Raw genomic sequence first — 21,209 nt, forward strand, 5'->3', positions numbered from 1 at the left:
CTCGCTCTTAGTCAATATACCCTCTCTCACCATTTTGGCGAGGATCGCGGGGTTACTCCTATACAATTCCTGCACTCGGGCATACGCTTGGGCTTTGCGTTTACTTCTTCCCGAGAGCCCTTTCCTACGACTCCAATGCTTTTACCGGTCTTCCCGGCCGCTGGAGCGTGGAACAAACTAACCGCCAGCTCATAAGCTGTGTCTACTTCCTCCTGCCTGACCTTCACTTTTTGCCGTCAGGAGCTGGATAATATGCTGTTGTGCTTCCAGCGATTCCTTGGGCTCATTGTTTCTGAGTTCCTTAAGCACAGCCTCGATATTGGCTTGCCTCCATTGCGCCGTTGACGCAGATTCCTCAAAACTGTAGATATCACATGGTGTCTTTTCTGCATCTACGAAAACATCGTCAACCTTCTCCGCATCGACAAAAACATCGTCAACTTCTTCCAGTGGTGCACCATCCACTGGTTGATCCTCTTCATTGAAGGGCTCTTGATTTGCAAGTGTACTCTTGAGCCGTTGCTCCTTTAACCTTTTGTAACATGTTTCATTCCTTTTGTCCCTAATTTGTTTCAGGGTTTTTTCCGGCATAAACAGAGCCATAGCCTTCGCTATGTTTCTCTCATCTTTGAGCTCTACTTCAAGCTCGAGCATCCTACTAACATCTTCGGCAGAGAAAACTCTGCCCCGCCTTGGCTCTTTTACCTTCGGAGCAGCTTGCTCCAATCTCAGCCGGTTCCGTGTTAACGGATGTGCCGACCTCTGATGCTGCGACAGCCCTATTTGTGTAGGGAAACTTCTGTTACAGTCGGGGCAGTCGAACCGGCCCTGCTCTACGGTTCGCCGCCTCTCACTGTCCCTGGCTGCTGGACACTTTGGTAGGTGGCACGTGGCCGCGTGATACGACGCATACGACTTGCCGCATCGCTCGCATTTGTACCTGATACTCAGATGAGAGTGCATTTCCTCAATATGCCGGACCTCGTCCTTGATAGTCTCCATCCCGATAAAAACAGTACGTGGATCCACGTTATTGCTACGTGGATTCGACGTGGATTTGACGAAATTACGTGATTCGATGTGACATTCCTGTTTTACTGGGGATGTAGTCGCCCGGTCCTGCCGCGGCGCAACTCTTGCACCGCCTTCGACTGAAGGGGAGCGATAATTCACAGACCTGTGAATGTCTCCGTACAGCCCCCTGGCCGTGTTCCAGGGGAATGGGGCCGTGTTTCTCATCGTCCAAGGCTTTGCCATTTCTGAATTTAGCAGTTCAATAAGCCAATGGGGGTTGCTAGCCCACGACCAGCTGTGTTGCTCTGACGGGAATGAAACTCGCTGGCTCCGGTCGAGACCGGCCGAGAGCCCAGGGTGTGCTCCCGATTGTTACCCTGACGGGAATGGAACCCGCTGGCACCAGTCGAAACCGGCCGAGAGCCCAGGACGTGCTCCCGAGTCGCCTGAACCCCGTTAGTTCCCCGGCAAGCCGGGTACCCAGCGGACACCATCTTGGAGGTGGCGCAGACTTGAGGCGCAAACAACGGGCTGCGCCCCCTTGTGAACGAGCAACTATGACTCCAATCAGAGAGCCCCCGAGACCGGCCAAGGTTCTCGGGGGCTCGGGGCTTCCAGGCGGGCTTCCCCATTTCCCCTGAATTTACGTGGGCAGCGTTCTGGCGTACGTTCTGAGGCTGACTGCCTCCAAAAGAGCTTAGAGCAACGGGCCTCCGGGACGGCTCAGTGTTCACAGGAGCGGCGTGTTGTTTTCCAAAAATTTTAAAGCAAAAAGCCCCTGGGACCTCGGGTCACCAGGGGCTTCCCTCACGGAAAAAAACTTGTAGTAACTATTGAAATGACAACTATTCGTAACTATTAGTGCACACTACTCAATAGTAATTTCGCGCACTGTTGGAATTCGCACTAGTAGTGTTACGTCCGCACTAGTAGTTATCGATCTAATAGTGGTCCTCAAGTGTGCGCAATAATGGACCATTAGTTTACTAGTTGCCAGTCCACTAGTTTTCACTAAAATTGAGACTAGTGCATTTTTTCTAAATAACGACGTGAATAAAAATAGACCTAGCTGCACAGTTTTTAATAAGAACGAGATATATATAATACAATATAATTTTTTATTCATATTGCATTTTATATAATGGCAATGAATTTTATATATATCTCGTTCTTATTAAAAAAAACTGTGCAGTTAGGTCTATTTTTATTCACGTCGTTATTTAGAAAAAATGCACTAGTCTCAATTTTAGTAAAAACTAGTGGACTGGCAACTAGTATATATATATATATATATATATATATATATATATATATATGTAGGTCTAGAGGTATGTTCCGGGACTGTTTACGTTTTTTGAAATGTACAGTCCTGGAATATAACGCATATATATGTAATCAGATTCAAAAAATTGTCCCGAAACGTGCCGTAGGACATGAATTTTTTCCAGGACAGTCCTGGAAACTGCCAAATGTCCTGGAATATACCGATGTAAAAAAATAAAAGTCCCGGAACATACTTCCGGACCTACATATATATATATATATATATATATATATATACAGGGTGTCCGAAAAATCGCCTACTCCACTTCGGGAGGTGATTCGGGACCCAAAAACAAGCAAAAAAGTTCATACAAACATAGGTTTGGAAATGAGCCGTTTCCGAGTTATAGCCACTTTTATGTTCAAAAATCGTAATTTAGAATCCGCTTGGCATCCCTCTTTCTTAATTATTTCTTAAATTAAAAATTTTTATTTTTAAATATTTTTAATTTTTTTAATTTTAATTTTTTTTTTTTTTTTTAATTTTTCAATATTTGTAAATACGATTACATTATTTAAAAAAAAAATCAGTTGTTTTCACGGCTACTTGAAATCAGTTGTTTTCACGGCTATTCAAAATCAGTTGTTTTCACGGCTACTTGAAATCAGTTGTTTTCACGCCTATTCAAAATCAGTAAGTAAATCACGGCTTTTCAATACGTTTCAAATTATTATTTAACAACACCTTACTTTTAGGTAGTATCTAATCTTTCCGTATTCATCAATGGATCGTTTAAGTTTTAATGAATTAGCTGATATGCATCTTATATATGGTCTTGCTCAAAGTAATGCTGCCGAGGCAAGAAAATTATACATCCAGTCTTTTCCAAATCGAGATGTACCGGGAATAGCGTCTTTTCGAAATGTAGACAGAAACTTGAGAGAATTTGGTAATTGTAATTAAAAAAAATTGAAAATAAAAATTTACGATTTTTGAACATAAAAGTGGCTATAACTCGGAAACGGCTCATTTCCGGACCTATGTTTGTATGAACTTTTTTGCTTGTTTTTGGGTCCCGAATCACCTTCCGAAGTGGAGTAGGCGATTTTTCGGACACCCTGTATATATATATATATATATATATATATATATATATATATATATATATATATATATATATATATATATATATATATATATATATATATATAAATATATATATATATATATATATATATATTAGTATATATATATATATATATTTCTATAGAAATAAAGCAAAACACTGTGACATTAATTGTTAGTTGTACTTTTATTCGCATGATCAAATACAAATAATAATACAACAATCTGACTATTTGTATTGTAGTTGTATTGATCTCAATTATTAAAAAACAATCGTGGAAAATAATCGTTATTCTACTCAATCTATTTACGACGCCTAATCCTGCATTGTTTAGGTTCTTCGCCTTTACGTTGGTTCCTTATTTAATCTTACTTAATTGGTTTCTCCTTTATTATTTAGTCCTCTATTTCGAGGAACTGCATTATTGCACTTCTGCTGCACTGCTTTGCGGAACATCTTGTCGAAATCTTTTTCTGCTGGAAATTTCTTCTTAACGTATGCTAAAGCACGTATATTTATCAGTTTTCAAACTACAACTATATGAAATCAATACTGTTGCACAAATTATAATCATACCTTTCATAGCTTCAATTTTCACCGTGTCAAGTTTCTTTTTAGCGGCTATACCTTTTTCGCAATGAAAATTTGCCACAGTTCCTGTAAGCGAAGAGGTAGCTAACTCTTCTTTTGAAAATAGCAAAGACATCATCTCGCATATCAACTTAGAGACAGATGTGTGATTGCACAAGGAAAGGCGAATGGCATTCACTATACAAGGTTCTGGCCCTCCAAGGTCGACTGTTTGTTCCTGTGTTAAATATTTTGTATAAAATATGATAACATTTTTAGATAATTATTAAATGTAACGATATTCATATTCATAAAATTGTATTAGGTGAGAATTGAAAACCAAACCAACATCTATAACTACACTTGAAAATCAAAACTCCAAAAATATTAATTTCTATTTTAAATAGCATTGTAATTAAAATATATAATGATTTTAACCTTAGGCTTGTGTATTGCGATTGATTGATGATCATTCGAAGACTTTGCTGTATCTGCTGCATGGTTCGATTCATGTACATGTTCCAATTCACGTGTGTTGACTACTTTTATCGCGACGTCTGGAGTATCAGGGAAGTCTTCCAGCAATGATTCTGGGTTGGAATTTTGTGGTACTAAATTATGTCCGAATGTCAGAGGTGTCGACTCATGTGATGCTGGTTCACAAAACTCTGTAACCGATCTTTGAGACGATTTCAACTTATCGCTTGGTAGATCTAACTCCTTATTTTGCATTATCGATGCTGGCGATGCATCGGTTGCAGACGATTCCAATTTATTGTTTGGTAGATTCAATTTGCTGATGCAGAACGGATCAGAGTCTAATGTCATTGCTGGAGGAGTGTAACCTTGTTCACGTTCAATAATGCAGTTATTTATTGCTTGTATTTTCTACAAAACAAATGAGCATATAATTAGCACATTGTTTCATACTATTTACAAATATTCGATGTAATGCCAATGTAAATCAAAATTATATATACCTCTTCCAGCTTATCTATTTGATCATTGAGAGACTCGATTTTCTTTGATGCAGATTGCAAATTAACCGTGAGATCTTTTACCATTTTTTCAATCTTTGGCAAATCTAAAAAATTAATAACGGTAACCAAGGATCTCATTAAAAGGATTGCTTATCAAAAGGAATCCTCGGTTTATTAAAAGGATAATCTTAAATGGATTGAGCCATTTAAAGTTAACAAATTATTGTTTTCAGTGTTTTTATTGCTTAAGGATATATATATACCAAAAAACGTTCAAAAAAGTAGCATATAAAGATATATTTGTGAAGGAATTTGTGATTAAAATTTCGTATTCGTTGTTTAGAACTCTACCTATATTTATATGGTGAGTTGCAGGTATTATAAAATAAAATAATTCGACAATAATTTAAAAAAATTATTCAGATAAAAATTGGAGTCCATTTGATCTGATAGTGTATAATTTGAGCTATACAAGAAGTAGTAAAAACAGTGAGATACTCCGAACCTATTTTAACCATTAGTAAAAATTACTCAACCGGCTAAGAACTGTTACAGAGAGAAAAATATTCAACAAGAATACCTTCGTTGACAGATCGTAACGTGCGTAGTCTTTTGTTGTCTCTTTGCAACTTCTTGTTTTCTTCATTTAATTCAATGATTGTTAGTTGTGACTTTAATTGAACGGGAGATTTTTCGTTATCTGTATCACATTCGTCATCCACAGATTTACTCTATAATAGTATAAATTTATATCTCAAAGTTTTGTCACGTTTTAAAAAAAAAATCTGAAGAACATTAAATAGAGATATATATAGATTTAAGAAAATTACCTGTGACGAGTATTTCTGCTTGTTATGTTTGTACTGTTTTAAAAGTTCTTTCCCCTTTTTCTCGTTTAAAGTACATTTCTATAAATAAAAAAGCATTACTCATTCAATAGCAAATTTATTTTTAGCATGCAATATTTTAAATTATGATTCATATTTAGTTATGTAAAATATATGTCATTATAAACCTTTTGTTTCGACTTTGTTAGCGCACTTTTTTTTGTTCCTTTTACTTCCGATTCGTCGCTGTCACTCTCTGTTGTTTGCCTTTTTGTGAACTGTTTCCTGTCATGTTTATCAAGTTCAGTGACACCATACTTTTCCAAATTGTCTCTGATTTCGCGCATTTTGATCCATCCTAAAATTTTAATAAAGCATTTTGTCATCTAAAATTTTATATAAACTTATATTTATATTTACTTAAATTGAAAATGATTGCCAATTGTTTGACAATTAAGACTCCTCTATTTGGAGATAAAACTTTAAAAATGCTGCATAAAGATTTAGTTCAATGGTATGGAAAATTGTACTGTAAACACCGACCATAATGTACTAAAATGAGGAATTTTTTATAGACATTATTCAATAAAACAAAAAAAAAATAATGCATGTTAGAATCATAATTATAGCCATTTTGCTATGGGATATCTTAGTAGTTAATTCTAATAACAATGAGGTATTTTAAAGTTTTCATCACTTCGTATTTTTTTTGTAAACTGCAGTATAGATGCAATTACACAAAACTCAATTCAACTATCTGCTATGCACATTAAGAAACCAATATTGCCGCATCGATTAGTTCTTTATTAGTCAATATCGTTGCTTACCTCCATATGCCCGTAATTTTGTTACAACCTTTTCCCACTGACAATTGGCCAATTTTTTTTTCATTGTTGCTGTTGGTGGGCCTACATCACAGTTTTTTGGCCATCGAACTTTCACTATCGTCCCACGTTCAATTATATCATCTAATTCAGTAATTTTAAATTTATCTTCCAGCCATTCCAAATATCCAATAGATATACTATCTTCTTCATTTGGAAACTCGCACACCATATATCTTTCGTGGTCCATTGTCTGTAAAAGCAAAATACAGGAGCGTTTCAATACTAGCTGCGAGTATACTGACAGCATTATCATGTCTATATTGAACTGCATACGTTTGACAGACACAACATACTCGCAGCCAGTTCGTAGCTAATACTGAAATGCAGTTGCAATGTATATACAGAAATACAATAACACATTAAAATACTTGAAATAACTGTTTTGATTAAACGCAATTTAGGTTAATTTACTTTGGAATGTCTATGATGGTTGCATTTATTAAATCATAGTTTCTATCTCGAATATGTGAGGAAGAAACTGAAAAGGTCACGCACGATCGTACTTTTGACTATCCACAGACGTTCAGAAAATAACCCGTTCTACACATTTATATCGTACGTCCTAAACGTATTAAATTACATCAAGGATTTATTACTTACCTAAGGCAAACTCGATGTAAGCTGAAAAACACACACAAATGTTCGTCGATGTACTATAGATCCTACGGAAAACGAATGTGCTGTTCAAATAAAATCGCCAGTGGCAGCGATACCAGAATGAGGCCGTTCTAGCTGCCTTTCTCGTACGAATTGCGATACCGAGTCCGAGCACACGAACGTTTTACCCCCTCCACTACGTACACAAAGCGCGGGAGTTTGTCCGTGTGACGCGCGCTCGGCGTGCCCGAACTCAGCCGAACGCGCGTCGTCACACGGACACTACGGACAGACGAGAACGTTTCTGTGTGCGTAGTGGAGGGAGAAAAACGCTGGTGTGCTTGGGCGGGATCGCTACAGCTCGTCGGTATGACAGGAATTATAACCTGATTTCTGTCAACTTTAACGTTTAATATCTCGCTTCGCGGGGCAGAGCGACACTTTTTTCTGCCAGATTCTTTCGTTTTACGAAAAACGCGTCGATTAAACCTAAGTTCAACGAAATCGGTGAGGAGGCCACTATTCTTCAGATTTATCAAAATGAATGTGGATAACGAAAATACATTGACTAGAAGAGGGTGTTATAAACGATATTTACAAGACGGTGATCTTTTATCAATACCTGAGTCAACAATCCGTTCCCGTAGACAACGAGAACAGGTGCTATTACAACAGGTAAATCTATAACCATATATATATGTATACGTATGATTCCTTTCTCTTTGATATTGAATTTCTTATTGTATTTTAAAAATATTATATTATAAAAGAAGATATCCCTTTTCCATAAATATTCATATTTTTATTATAAAACAACCTTTAAGTCCTCATTTGCAATTAAAGCGTACTTATTTAATTAGGAACAAGAAATGGATGTCGACGATATTTCTGTGATATCGGGACAACCATCTGTGAGTTCCAATGACAACCAACAGCCCACTGCTGCTGAAGACATGTCGGAAGATAGTGATCAAAATATCGATGGTCCAATATCACCTGGCAATCCAGAAAATAATGATACAGTGAGTGTAATCATTGAATCAATTATTTTGGATGAAAGCTCAGTATGTTTGGCAAATACAAACTAACTCATTTTACTATTTTTTATTTAAAAAAATCGCTTTTATATCATTTTATTTTGTATGACTGACGGTTTTGTAAATAAGCTATTTCGGAGGAGCAGGAGATTATGAAAATACACAGCTCTGAAATTATTAGCTATAATGGACAAAATACGATTTTTTTGCTCAAAATATAAAATAGGATATCCTGACTTCGAGAAGAATGTTGTGTTTGTACTACCGCAATCATCCAAGATGAAATTCTGATTAAACTTTGCTTACTTAGATATTGAAATTTTGACACAGAAAAAGTTGCTCCGTTTTTGAAAATAGTATACGCCCTCGCGAGAACTAATAATAAATTTCAAGACACGTTGAAAACACAACCCAGTGAAAACAGCCTAAAGTAAAAATGATGTCAATATGACGTTGTACCAGAAACTTATTCTATATAATTTAGTTTTATTTGTGCATTTATATTCCTATACAGGGTAACTGTCATCTTGACATAAAAAACAGACGTTTAATAACAGTCAAAATCACCATCATGGTATGGGACGTTATGCAATCATATTGCGATCATTTTGCCGTCATTTTTATCAAATTTTGACATCATACTCCTTATCAATTTCATATCACTTTAACATTATTTTGACTAGGTTGTTTTCACTGGGAATACTTTTACTAACATTCTTGACAACGTAATTTGTATTTTGTTATATAGGATGCAAGTATGGATGACATATCTGTAGTTAATAGAGCTGACTCTGATACTGCATCAATATCAGATAGTTCAAACAGTTCAGCTGGAAACGAAAGACGAAGCGTGTCTGATGTTGTAGCTAATGATGACGCATCGGATTTGGAAGATGTGTTTCAAGACTATGAAGAATTCTTAGAGCCTGCAGGGTATGCAAATTTTGTTCCACCAGAGGACAATAATCAGGTACTTTAATCGATTCGAGTAAATTGAGATTTTCTGATGCAAACTTTGCAGCCAAAGAGAAATTTGCCACAAATATGTAGCATATTTTGCATCGAAAGATGTTAGGATATGTACATCCATATTTTATCTAATCCATATGAAATCTATCACGTACGCTGTAGGTCTTAATTACCCATATCTGAGAATAACTTTTTGAATGTAAAAATAATAATCTCTACTTAATTTACAGGAACGAGTCCCATTATATGAAGGATCGAATATATCCAAGACAGAAAGTGAACTCCTCATATTAAACTTTGCTATACGGCACAGTCTGGCCGATGTTGCTCTTGAAGACCTCATCACTTTGATAAACTGTCACTTACCATACTCAGTATACCATACGAAGCACATATTTATGAAGAAGTATGATACTCCAGCGTCAATCTGTAAATGCTATTATTGTTCAGAGTGTTATGTAAAATTGAAAACGCTTGCTGCAGATGATAGAACAAAAGAAAACCTTGTTTGTCGAGAGTGCCAATGTAGATATAACAAACATGCATTGGAAAAAAGCGGTAACTATTTCCTATATTTGCCTTTAAAGCAGCAATTGCGCGACTTTGTAAACAGCAACAAATACGCTATGCTTCAAAAAGAAAACAATAATTGCTCTGATATAACTTCTGGAAAGTTTTATACATCTTTAAAAAATACTGGGATAATTCAATTACATGATATCACGCTGCAGATCAATACCGTCAGTATTGATCTGCGCCGTCAGCGCCGCGGCGTTCAAGTGTTTCGTTCATCGTTTGTATCTATGTGGCCTATACAGGTAATGATAAATGAATTGCCGTACAGAGAAAGGAGAAAAAATATGATGTGTGTTATGTGGTCTGTGGTATGGTAAAGAAAAACCTGACATGAATTTATTTTTATCTTTACTCGTTGAGGAATTGACCTTTATGCATAAAGTAGGTATTACGCGTAACGTGGCAGGCGAAGAAGAAATTCGTATCAGAGTACATACCGTCGCTTCCGAATAAAAGGGCGTTAACTTGGAAGCCGGTTGAAAAAGGCGTTAACTCGGAAGCCGGTTGGAAAAGACGTTAACTGGGAAGCCGGTTGGAAAAGGCGTTAACTCGGAAGCCGGTTGGAAAGGGCATTAACTCGAAAGTCGGTTGGAAAAGGCGTTAGCTCGGAAGCCGATTGAAAAAGGCGTTATCTCGGAAGCCGGTTGGAAAAGGCGTTATCTCGGAAGCCGGTTGGAAAGGGCGTTAACTCGAAAGCCGATTGAAAAAGGCATTAACTCGGAAGCCGGTTGAATAAGGCGTTAACTCGCGCGCTCTAATTTTTCGCGTCAATTTAAGTTGGCAGTACTGCTGAAATAATGTTGGTGCTTGATTTATATTTATAACATAAATCATATTGAAACGAAAAATTATTAGCATGCGCATATAGGTTTTCGAGGGTGCTGATTACGAATTTGATGTCAAAAATCTTGTATTCTAAATAATATTATGCTTTTCCATAAAGAAAAAACTCATACAAAAAAGCATAACATTTTAATCTATCGATGGAATGATATATTTAATAACATAAATTATTATAAATAATACAAATTCAGTCTTTATAAAAATTTTACAATGAGAAATTTTTCATGTTTTTACATTGCTCAATGAATATGGTTCCATTTTTAATTTACTAATTTTTATGAATTAAAAGTTAATAAATATCTATCGAGTATTGTAAAAAACATGGTGGGTCATGAATGACCCATGATTGCTCTCTCTCTCTCTCTCGCCCTCCCTCTCTCTATTAGAATGAAATAAATTATATACAATGCATATTTGTATATATATACATATGTATTTTTATTTATTATAATATAATTATTAACAGAACATAAACATATAAAATTAACGAAAAGAAAATATTGTCTTTTAATAATGCAAAACTTAAACTATATTTGCATGAAAAAAATTTATTCCATCAATTTAAAATAAAAATCATGAAATTCAAACACCAACATTATTTCAGCAGTACTGCCAACTTAAATTGACGCGAAAAATTAGAGCGCGCGAGTTAACGCCTTATTCAACCGGCTTCCGAGTTAATGCCTTTTTCAATCGGCTTTCGAGTTAACGCCCTTTCCAACCGGCTTCCGAGATAACGCCTTTTCCAACCGGCTTCCGAGATAACGCCTTTTTCAATCGGCTTCCGAGCTAACGCCTTTTCCAACCGACTTCCGAGTTAATGCCCTTTCCAACCGGCTTCCGAGTTAACGCCTTTTCCAACCGGCTTCCGAGTTAACGTCTTTTCCAACCGGCTTCCGAGTTAACGCCTTTTTCAACCGGCTTCCAAGTTAACGCCCTTTTATTCGGAAGCGACGATACAATCGCGTGTCCTGTAGATTCTGTCGCGCGGCCTTTATTACAAAACATAAAACAGTATAACGGGAGCTTTGGCTGCAGCTTTTGCTTGCATGAAGGTATACACGTTGAAGTCGGTAGAGGAATGACAAGAGTATATCCCGGTTGCGTAAAAGAACCGCGCACATTGCGTCAACATGAAGTAGATTGTGAAATTGCTATGCAAACTCGAACTACACCTCACGGTGTGAAAGGGCCATCGGTTTTAATGTTGCTACCGGTCTTTGACATTACGTCTTCGTTTACACTTGATTATCTGCATAATGGTTTATTGGGAGTGGCAAAAACTTTTGCGGATGCTTGGTTTCATTCGTCAAATCACGAAAAAGACTGGTATATAGGAAACAAAGTAGATCTTATTGATGAGAAACTTCTGCGAATAAAACCACCGTGTGAGATTACTCGTACGCCCAGATCTATCAGTGAAAGAAATCTATGGAAGGCATCAGAATGGAAGCACTTCTTGCTCTACTACTCTCTTATTTGTTTACAAAATGTAATGCCCTTACAATATGTGAAACATTGGTTCCTTTTTGTCTTTAGTATGCACATATTTCTACAAGAAAAAATTAGTGACGTAGATGTTTTGACAGCTACAAGAGCATTGGAAATGTTCGTGCTTAAAATAGAAGACTTATATGGCTTAGAATATTACAAGTTTAATGTACATTTGTTGTTACATATCCCAGAGTTTGTTAAACAGTTCGGGGCTTTGTGGGCTACATCTACTTTTCCCTATGAACACTATAATGGAGTACTAAGGAAAATGTTTCGGAATTCGCAAGCCGTTCCGGAACAGATATGCAAATTATATATGAGATCAAAGCGCGTTGAAAGTTTATGCTTAGAGGTATTTTCGAGACCCGATTGTTTCGAAAATGCCAAAATTTTATATGATAAAATAAGTGGAACATATCATACGAAAAATTATCTAGAGTACGGGCCTTATTTGAAAATATTTGGAAAACCAGTTCAAAGGACGTTAACGTTAATGGAGCAGACTTGTATAGAAACTCTTTTACATGAAAATATTCTAAACGAGAGTGTCTGTTACAAGCGTTTTATTTTTCGAAACGTGTTGTGGCATGCCGAGAACTATGAAAAATTTCAAAAGCGACAAAATAGTACAGTATTACTGCACAATGGTATGTTTATAATAATATCCGGGATTTTTGGTGTCCGTACTGTGCCAAACAATTATGTACGATACGTTATTATTGGAAAGATTCTTAACCGTGTTGACGTTGAAATTTGTAAAACGAACAATCCAACACTTTCATCGAATCGTTTTTTTCACATTACTCGCATGACTGATTCTGTCGTCGCTGTCTTTCCTGACATGTTAAATTCCAAATGTGTAAAGATTCTATACGATATTGTGTACGGCCCGTAAGAAATAGCGGACATAGACCAAAAAAACTCATTTGTCGAAATTACCACTTCTGATTGTAAATTCTAATAGTAAATTAGTTGTAGATTATTGTAATAACTTTAATCATTTCCATAATTTCCATACAAATTAACTACAATAAGGATCAACCTGATACATATAATTTTTTTATATTTTTGCGTCAAGTTTTTACATCGCCCTATTTTCATACGGTTTTCACGATCCATAAAGATATTTCTTATGGTATAGTACATATTTAAATATACAAAAATAATCGTAAAAACAATTTATAGCTTTTTTTGAATATTTTCCAGAATGATATCTGATTAATAGTAAAAAGTACACGTTATTTAATTTGTCATTGAGTTTTTAAAGAAATGTTTAAGGGGATGCTGGAGTGAAGGCCGAACTTCCTCGATGTCGATAATGTCGAACATTTTTAATTCTGTTCTAATTTGTTTTCTATCATTTTCTATATTACCGGCCTATATCTGCCCTTGTCTAACAAGAGGCATCTGTCCTTGTTTCGATTGTCATCTCTCGCTACACGCAATACTACTCCGCACGCATACATACATATGAGATTTTCAACGATAATTTTCTCTTATACTAAAGCTTCTAAAGCTTATTTCTGAAAGCACAACATTATTCTTTTTTACAGTTCAGAGGATGCTGTATGCTTATTTTATACGTACAAAGTCTAAATTTTTATGTGCAGCAAATATTGTCACGTCATACATATAGTTTTTTTATTTTTTTTTTAATTTTTGATGTAAAATTAACGCTAGCGCCCTCCGTTTTTATACGTACTTAATGGTTGAACTACATACAGTAAACATTGTACTACAAGCTCAAAGAAACGAACTGCTGCTAGGTGCAGCTTTGCAAAATATATGTAAAATTTTCTAAGCGAAACACGTATTTTAATTAAGTTATTGCATAAAAAATTTTAACACAATTATTGTGAGGTTTTACCGCTGGCATTTGCTAGGTACTTTGTACCTACCCAAGATGCACCACGTGGAGGTTGCGCAGTCGGATTTGCATCTCGTGTGTGTGTGTGCGTGTGTGTTCGCGCGCGCAGTCATGCGTGCGTGGATGTAAAATAAAAGGATTACTTTTTCTTTTAGTAGGAATACTATAAGAGTTCTAACTATGGAGCTCCGAGAGGGGGTGAGGGGGGACCACGTTTTCAGGCGTTGCGAGAGAGGGGGAGGGAGGAACCGCGTTTACGTTTTTAGGCGCCGCGGGGTGAGGGGAACCGCGTTCGCATTTTCGGCGCGCAGCGGGGGAGGGGGGTCGTGTGCAACTTCCGCGTCGGTCGTTGATGTTCTCTCGCGCTCCCGTCCCTCGTCCGCGTTCTCTCTCCCTCGTTCGCGCGGTCTCTCTCGCTCCCGGCCCCGTTCGCGTTATCTCTCTCCCTCGCGCTCGGTCTCTCGCGCTCCCGTCACCCGTTATCTCTCCCCCGTTCGCGCGCGTCTTCTCGTTCGCGTACAGCGTACATGGAATAGGAGGAACGGTAAATGAAAAGGAAAAATAATTTAAATTCTTTACCATATTATATATACTTATTTATTTGTCATGTAGCGCATTGTACACAATAGTATCTAAAGCGTAGGCTAATAATTCGCAATCAATAATTGAATTTTCATCATTAACTTCACGCAAGATATTTGCCGCTTTACATTTATCGATGATACATTTCCGCCGTAAAATAGTTACAAACTGATTAAATTTCATATTTATTTCATGCGTATTTTGATACAGCCTGAAATATTCATGTTTGATACATTGATTGAGCTCGAATATGAAAAGCATAGTTGACGGTTTTATGTACAAACAAGCATTGCACAATGTCAATTTTACATCACTCACATCGCGCATTTTTACGAGTTCTGTAACAGCATCCTAAATTGATAGCGAAGAACCGATAGTTGATCCCAAAAGTTGTTCAATATCTTTCGATGAGCGCCGTCCATGTTGCATGAGGTAACACTATCTGATTTCCTCGATTATCGCCAAGAATTAATTCAACAAAGGATGGTTGATTCCCACATCCAGATATTTGTAAGCTGTGGATGTTAAAGTAAATCTTTACAAAATACGTGGCGTATAACGGGGTTTATCAGAACTGAAAAAATACAATTATGTTTATAAAAGTTTTTGCACAAGTATATACAAAAATTAACGGTACTTACTCATTATGCTGTTTCATGCACGACTCGTTTTTAATCGGAACGTAATAATTCGCACCGTGAGTGTTCATCGTACCTGGAGGCTGTTTGCAGAGCTACGTACTCGAACCGTATCAAACTCTTGACTGCGCGCTAGAATCCTCGTAGACTATTTATACATACAAAATTGCGAATCTTGCAAATAGCGCCGATGTAAGGCTGCTGCAGTGGTATAGATTAAATCAGCATAAGTCAATAGCACTAAAACGATACCTTTTTCAAGAACGTGTCGCGATTTGTCTCGTGATGATTTCATCGCACACGTGCAAACTGCAAATGTTGCAAATAGCGCCGATATATGGCTGCTGTAATTATACAGATCAATTCATCATAAGTCAATGGCGCGATATCGTTTTCAATAACATGTCGCGACGTGTCTCGCGACGATTTCATCACACACGTGCAAAACTGCAAACGTTACACTTTTTCGGCTAGCGTCAATGTACGGATGCCGAGATCACAATGAAATTAGATATGATAAAAAAATCAAATGATATGCATCATTAGTAGACGTTGAAGATGTTACAGAAGAAATTATTCGAGTTTTAAACCAAGCTGAAGTTAATACCTTGGATAATTTAAAAAAGATGTACTGTATATACTTCTATTACACTCCCGGTCATGCAAAGTTTTGCCTATCGTGTATCGTAAGACTAAGCGGACTATTTTCATGGCTTCGCGCTGTTCGAAAACATGATACCGGTCCATATATGCTTATTGATGGTCTATTCTGTTCAGAATGTAAACATCCGTTGTACCAAATAATGCCATGTAATCTGTGTCCTATTTGCACTATTTGAAATAATGTAAAGACATTTTGTGATTGAAAGTGCTACGTCGACGTTACAAACAGATTAAACAGATATATTTCAAAATGGTTTTGTGAAGTTGAGGAGTAGGTAGTATAAGCCGATTCCACCCCGGGGGCAACGAGGGGGGGTGAGGGAGGGGGGGTATCGGATATCGCGGGGAAGTGAGGGGGAGGGAAAAATCGGATTTTCAAGAATATCTGATTTTGTGGGGGGAAGGGGTAAGGGGGAGTATATGATATTTAAAAATATTGGATTTCGCGGGGGGGGGGGGGGGGGGGATGAATCACCGGGGATGACTCACCCGCGCACCGGGGATGACTCACCCGCGCCGCGGATCCGCGGGAAGGGAAGTCCGCGTTCGCGCTCGCGGTCGCGCCGCGGTCACGCCGCGGGGGCCGCGGTCGCTTTAACGAAAATCATTAAACAGTTAAATACTTTAAAGCGTGTTATTTTCGTTGGCGTTCTCTTTTCCTCGCGCGGATTTAACTTAATAATTATTATTATTTAAAATATTATTATTATTATTATTATACTTAATAATAGTGAAGAAAGCGGAAAAATAAATAATAAATGATATATAGAATTAAGCATAAAAAATATTTATTCATAAAACTTTAAAAAATTTTTAAAAAATTACCACACCTCTTCCTCTTCAACGTCAAACTCATTTTGCATATCGAATAATCTTCGTAATTGGAAGATATCTTCATCTCCTAAAACGTCCCAGATTTCCTCGTTATATTCGGAATCCACTCTTCTAAACCAGCGTACCAAACGCTGACGGTGAATATTGATAAATCCCCGAATTCGGATTTCATCGAAATATATAAAACGCTAAAAAAGAATGTAAAAAAATTTAAAAAAAGTTTAAAAAATTGAAAAAAAATTAAAATCATTGAAAAAATATTAAACACACCTGTCTGTGAGGGATCCGAACCCTCACCATATTATAAAGGCGGACCTCGCGCACCGGCACGTTGTCGACCCATATCCACTGTAACGCGTTAACAGAGAATGGTTAATTTTTTAAAAAATATATAATATACAATTATGTATTGTTGCGTGCATGCCGCCCGGTATGCTTTTTCAAAAAAATGTTACGACAGTGACTCTCTCAGACACTTATTCACACTCGCGCACTCACGAAAATAACGACGATTTAAACGATCGTCGTGACGAACTGCACGCTTCAGCTTGAAGTTCGAAAAGCATACCGGGCGACACGCACGCAACGGTATTAAGTATACATACTCCTACTGCGGGGTATTCGATTATTATGCATTGTTCGATTACGTGATATCTTCGTTCCATTTCATCTCGTTCCTCTACTTTTCGTTCCTCTTCTTCTCGGTCCATTTCAAACAAGAAAGTAAAAAAAACAATCACAAAGGCGTCACTAATCCTCGAAAAAAATATTTTCGGGCGAAACACGTTCAAGCAGGCTCACGGCTACGATGAGACTGAAGTCGCCAGAAAAAAAAAATATAATGGCGGTGTATAAAACTGATAGTCGTAAGACAAAATATGTCTCGCACTACAAAGGCGAGCGCCGAGGTCCGCCGGAACATCGCGGCACCTCGCTTCTATGTTATGATATGCGACAATGCAATATTTGATTACCAATTCGTGCAACCGATGCTCCAGCGGACGTCGCATATACGGCTCGAATAGAAATGCGCTCGAAGAAAATATAGTATGATTTATACGTGAAAAAAACAATCCATCTACGCAGTACGTGAAAAAAACAAAGGAAGAAATGACGTCATCGGGACGATGATCGACCCGATAACGCATCGAACCTGTAGGGACATGTTCGTCGTGAGCAAATGTTTTTTCTAGGAAAAGGGGGTGTTATCGCGTAGACTAAACAGTTTCACGCTATTTTTTACAACGCAGTACATAAAACAAAGGAAGAAATGATCTATCAATTGGAGCGAGAGAGAGGGCAAAGGTATATATAATGAGGGATGAAGCGCATCGAGCCGCATTAGCATACGATTTGAGAGTGATACATCGGTTGCGACGTGAACATTTTTATAACATTGAGCAAGAAGAAATGACATGTAATCGCTCGTGGTTACCGGACTATGAAAGTGATGAAAGCGATGACTTTCCATACTATTGCGACCGTTTTTACTATGGCGACCATTTAATAGATGATATCGCCAATGCTTTGCGTGATGAAGATCGAGGACGAAAATCGACGGATGTGCAACGAATATCACTGGTGCAGTTTGTTCGCGATCGCGAACTCGGGATACGCGGAACCGATAAACGCATCGTTAGACAAGGAGTTGTTATCAATGCCGATAAGTATCCTTATGACTGGAAGTCTAACATAAGACGGAAAATATACATAGAGGTGCGGAACGAGGTAAAAGAATATGAAGCTCGTGAAGTTCGTGATGATCCTTTCTACATTAAAGTGTTTAAACATGACTTTAAGTCGCAGTATGAGGAGTATCGCTATTGGGCAACTACAGTTATTCGTGAGATAGAAGGACACTTACTCGATCTGCTAGTTCAAATTCACACAGGCACTGGGAAGTGCGTTGAAGTGGTGGCGAGGTACAATCTGCGTCTGCAACGCTATTACGACTATTCCGTCGACAATAAGGTGCAAAGAACTCTTGAACGTGAACTTATCGATTGTGATAATTGGCACTGTGATGTCCCTTTCTTCAGTCTTTATAAATTTATGTTGGAACACTATAACATTCAGTATACCTATCGACATTGTCCAGCGTGTTATCGATGCGTGTGCAAGTGCCCCTTCGAAGAGTGTGACGTAATCGACAAGTCTACATTATGGAATGTGCGTCGACTTCGTGGTGATGAACAACCTGAATCTGATGAACAACCTGAATCTGATGAACAACCAGAATCTGAATAGATAAAACATGGAGCAATTCGAGCAAACCGAACGCGATCTATTGGAGCTGTCCGACCAAGTAACCACCTTGGGTGAATTTTTCACATGGACGCTGCAATGCGCGGAATTCATCGAGCAGCTCGAGACACGTTGTAGTGCCAAACGTCAGCGGCTCTCCGACAATCCAACGATCGGGCAGAGGCAATCGTTGGTTGCCCGAATCGCGCGACTCGAGGGTGTGAAGTTGCGATTGGAAAGACAATTTATCCATAGCGGTGGTGATTATGCGAACGCCGGTACCAGTGGTGACACGCGCACAACAGAACTCATATGGCGAGAGATCGACGCCGCGTTCAAAAAGCGTATAATAACCGGTGCGGTAATTAATACAGACCATGTAGAACCGCGAAAGTTTTTGGAAGACGCCTGCAGCGTAGTGTGCAAGCAAGTGCGAGACAGTATAAAAACACATAACTGTGTCAAAGTGAACACCGTGTTCAACGGAGAGTTTGTAGCGGGTGATAAACGTGACAATAAGAGTTTTAATACAAATAACATAGAACTCTGTGGTACATCACACTTGCGCGAATGGTACGAGCTACATGTTATCGAGCCCACATTAGCGAAACTCGAGGAGTTCCAGGAACGCGACAGTGGGTGGGCGTTGACTCGAATCCTCAATTTGACGGTGAGCGTCAACAAGTACAATCCTTTGCGCGCGGGATGTCACATGAAATTGCCTCAAGACATTAAAGTGAAGAACGCCGTGATCAATGTGCTGTCTATGGACAATGTGTGCTTTGCATGGTCAGTGGTAGCCGCCTTGCATCCAACTGAAAGACATTCAGAACGGGAATCTTCATACCCGCATTATTCAACGGTACTGAATGTACGAGACATTGAGTTCCCAATGACGTTGAGTCAAATTAAAAAATTCGAACGACTCAACAATATATCCGTCAATGTCTATACCATCGAGGGAAAAAAGACTTCAAACGTTCTTCCAATACGGCTTACCGACCACACGAATGATAACCATGTGAATCTGCTGTACATGCAGGATCCGCAAGACAACAATGTTGGACATTTTGCATGGATTAAGCATCTATCCCGTCTTGTGAGCTCGCAAATTAATAAACATGGACATACAAAGTATATTTGTGATCGGTAAGTGTCTATACTTCTTATAATAATGTATAAAATATTATATATATTGTATAAAAAAGTTTTATAAAATTTTATGTTTCTTTTTTGCAGATGTCTTCACTATTTCAGTTCGAGCGATAAGTTGCAGTCTCACACTGTGGAATGTCGAAAGGTAAACAAATGTGCAATCCGACTACCGAGCGAGGACAACAAGTGGCTCAGCTTCAAGAACCACAGCAGGAAAGAGCGACTTTCCTTTGTGGTGTACGCCGATCTGGAGTGCGTGCTGCAGAAGACACAACCGGAGACGGAACACGCGTCATACGCCTATCAACATCATCGGGTATGTAGTATAGCATACTACGTACAGTGCTCATACGACGAAACGTTATCAACGTATCGATTTCGTCGCGATAACGACTGCGTCGCGTGGTTCGTCGAGGAACTCAACGGATTGGCGCATCGCGTAAAGAACATCTTGTCCGACATAGTATGCATGGTAGACCTAACGCGAGACGAGTGGGAGACATTTCACAGCGCGACGAAATGTCACATATGCGAACAACAATTCGCGCCTGATGATAATAAAGTGCGCGATCATTGCCACCTGACCGGGCGGTACAGAGGTCCAGCACACTCGACGTGCAATCTGAATTATAAAGATCCTCACTTCATCCCAGTAATATTCCACAATCTGTCGGGCTATGACGCACACTTTATTATCAAGGAGATAGCTGCCGCGTTCGAAGGCTCAATCGATGTACTGCCTATAACAAAGGAAAAGTACATCTCATTTACTAAACACGTGAAAGACACCGCGGAAATATCTGATTTGCGAAGCGATATACAATTAAGATTCATCGACTCATACAAATTTCTGAGCGCGAGTCTCGCAAAATTGGCATCCTTCCTAGATAATGATAAATTAAAAATTATACGATCAAAATTTTCCGCGTTATCCGACGACGATTTCAAATTATTGACGCGAAAAGGTGTCTTTCCATACGAATATGTGGACAGCGTCGAAAAACTGGAGGATACGTGTTTACCACCGCACGATTCATTTTAC

The 21,209-nt window shown here is 38.2% G+C and overlaps 3 protein-coding genes and 1 pseudogene across 4 annotated transcripts in view; 3 read left to right on the forward strand and 1 right to left on the reverse strand.

Annotated features, from left to right (window-relative positions):
• Positions 1–3,539: 3,539 nt before the first annotated feature.
• LOC139816471 (uncharacterized) lies at positions 3,540–7,404 on the reverse strand. Of its 2 annotated transcripts, XM_071783978.1 has the most exons (9): positions 7,269–7,404; positions 6,609–6,858; positions 5,970–6,139; positions 5,785–5,862; positions 5,535–5,685; positions 4,955–5,058; positions 4,413–4,862; positions 3,981–4,212; positions 3,540–3,904 (listed from the first exon to the last, which is right to left on the reverse strand). In XM_071783978.1, exons 2-9 carry the CDS (start codon positions 6,853–6,855, stop codon positions 3,777–3,779), a joined length of 1,560 nt encoding a protein of 519 aa, XP_071640079.1. In that variant the 5' UTR covers positions 6,856–6,858; positions 7,269–7,404; the 3' UTR covers positions 3,540–3,776. The 2 variants fall into 2 exon arrangements, with proteins under 2 accessions (XP_071640079.1, XP_071640078.1); XM_071783977.1 differs by lacking the exon at positions 7,269–7,404 and having other exon boundaries at positions 6,609–7,255.
• Positions 7,405–7,805: 401 nt separating this feature from the next.
• Positions 7,806–10,004, forward strand: LOC139816472 (uncharacterized; annotated as a pseudogene).
• Positions 10,005–11,652: 1,648 nt separating this feature from the next.
• On the forward strand, positions 11,653–13,083 carry LOC139815894 (uncharacterized). The gene has a single exon (XM_071783153.1). The coding sequence runs from the start codon at positions 11,772–11,774 to the stop codon at positions 13,077–13,079; it is 1,308 nt and encodes a 435-aa protein (XP_071639254.1). The 5' UTR covers positions 11,653–11,771; the 3' UTR covers positions 13,080–13,083.
• Positions 13,084–19,022: 5,939 nt separating this feature from the next.
• The window catches only part of LOC139816923 (uncharacterized), a 3,153-nt gene continuing 966 nt past the window's right edge, over positions 19,023–21,209 (forward strand). Inside the window, exons 1-2 of the mRNA XM_071784751.1 lie at positions 19,023–20,161; positions 20,252–21,209. The exon at positions 20,252–21,209 is cut by the window's right edge and continues 966 nt beyond it. Of these exons, the coding sequence (XP_071640852.1) occupies positions 19,023–20,161; positions 20,252–21,209 (2,097 nt within the window). The remainder of the gene's footprint in view (positions 20,162–20,251) is intronic.

This window comes from Temnothorax longispinosus, chromosome 7, assembly GCF_030848805.1.
Source record: "Temnothorax longispinosus isolate EJ_2023e chromosome 7, Tlon_JGU_v1, whole genome shotgun sequence".
Lineage (NCBI taxonomy): Eukaryota > Metazoa > Arthropoda > Insecta > Hymenoptera > Formicidae > Temnothorax > Temnothorax longispinosus.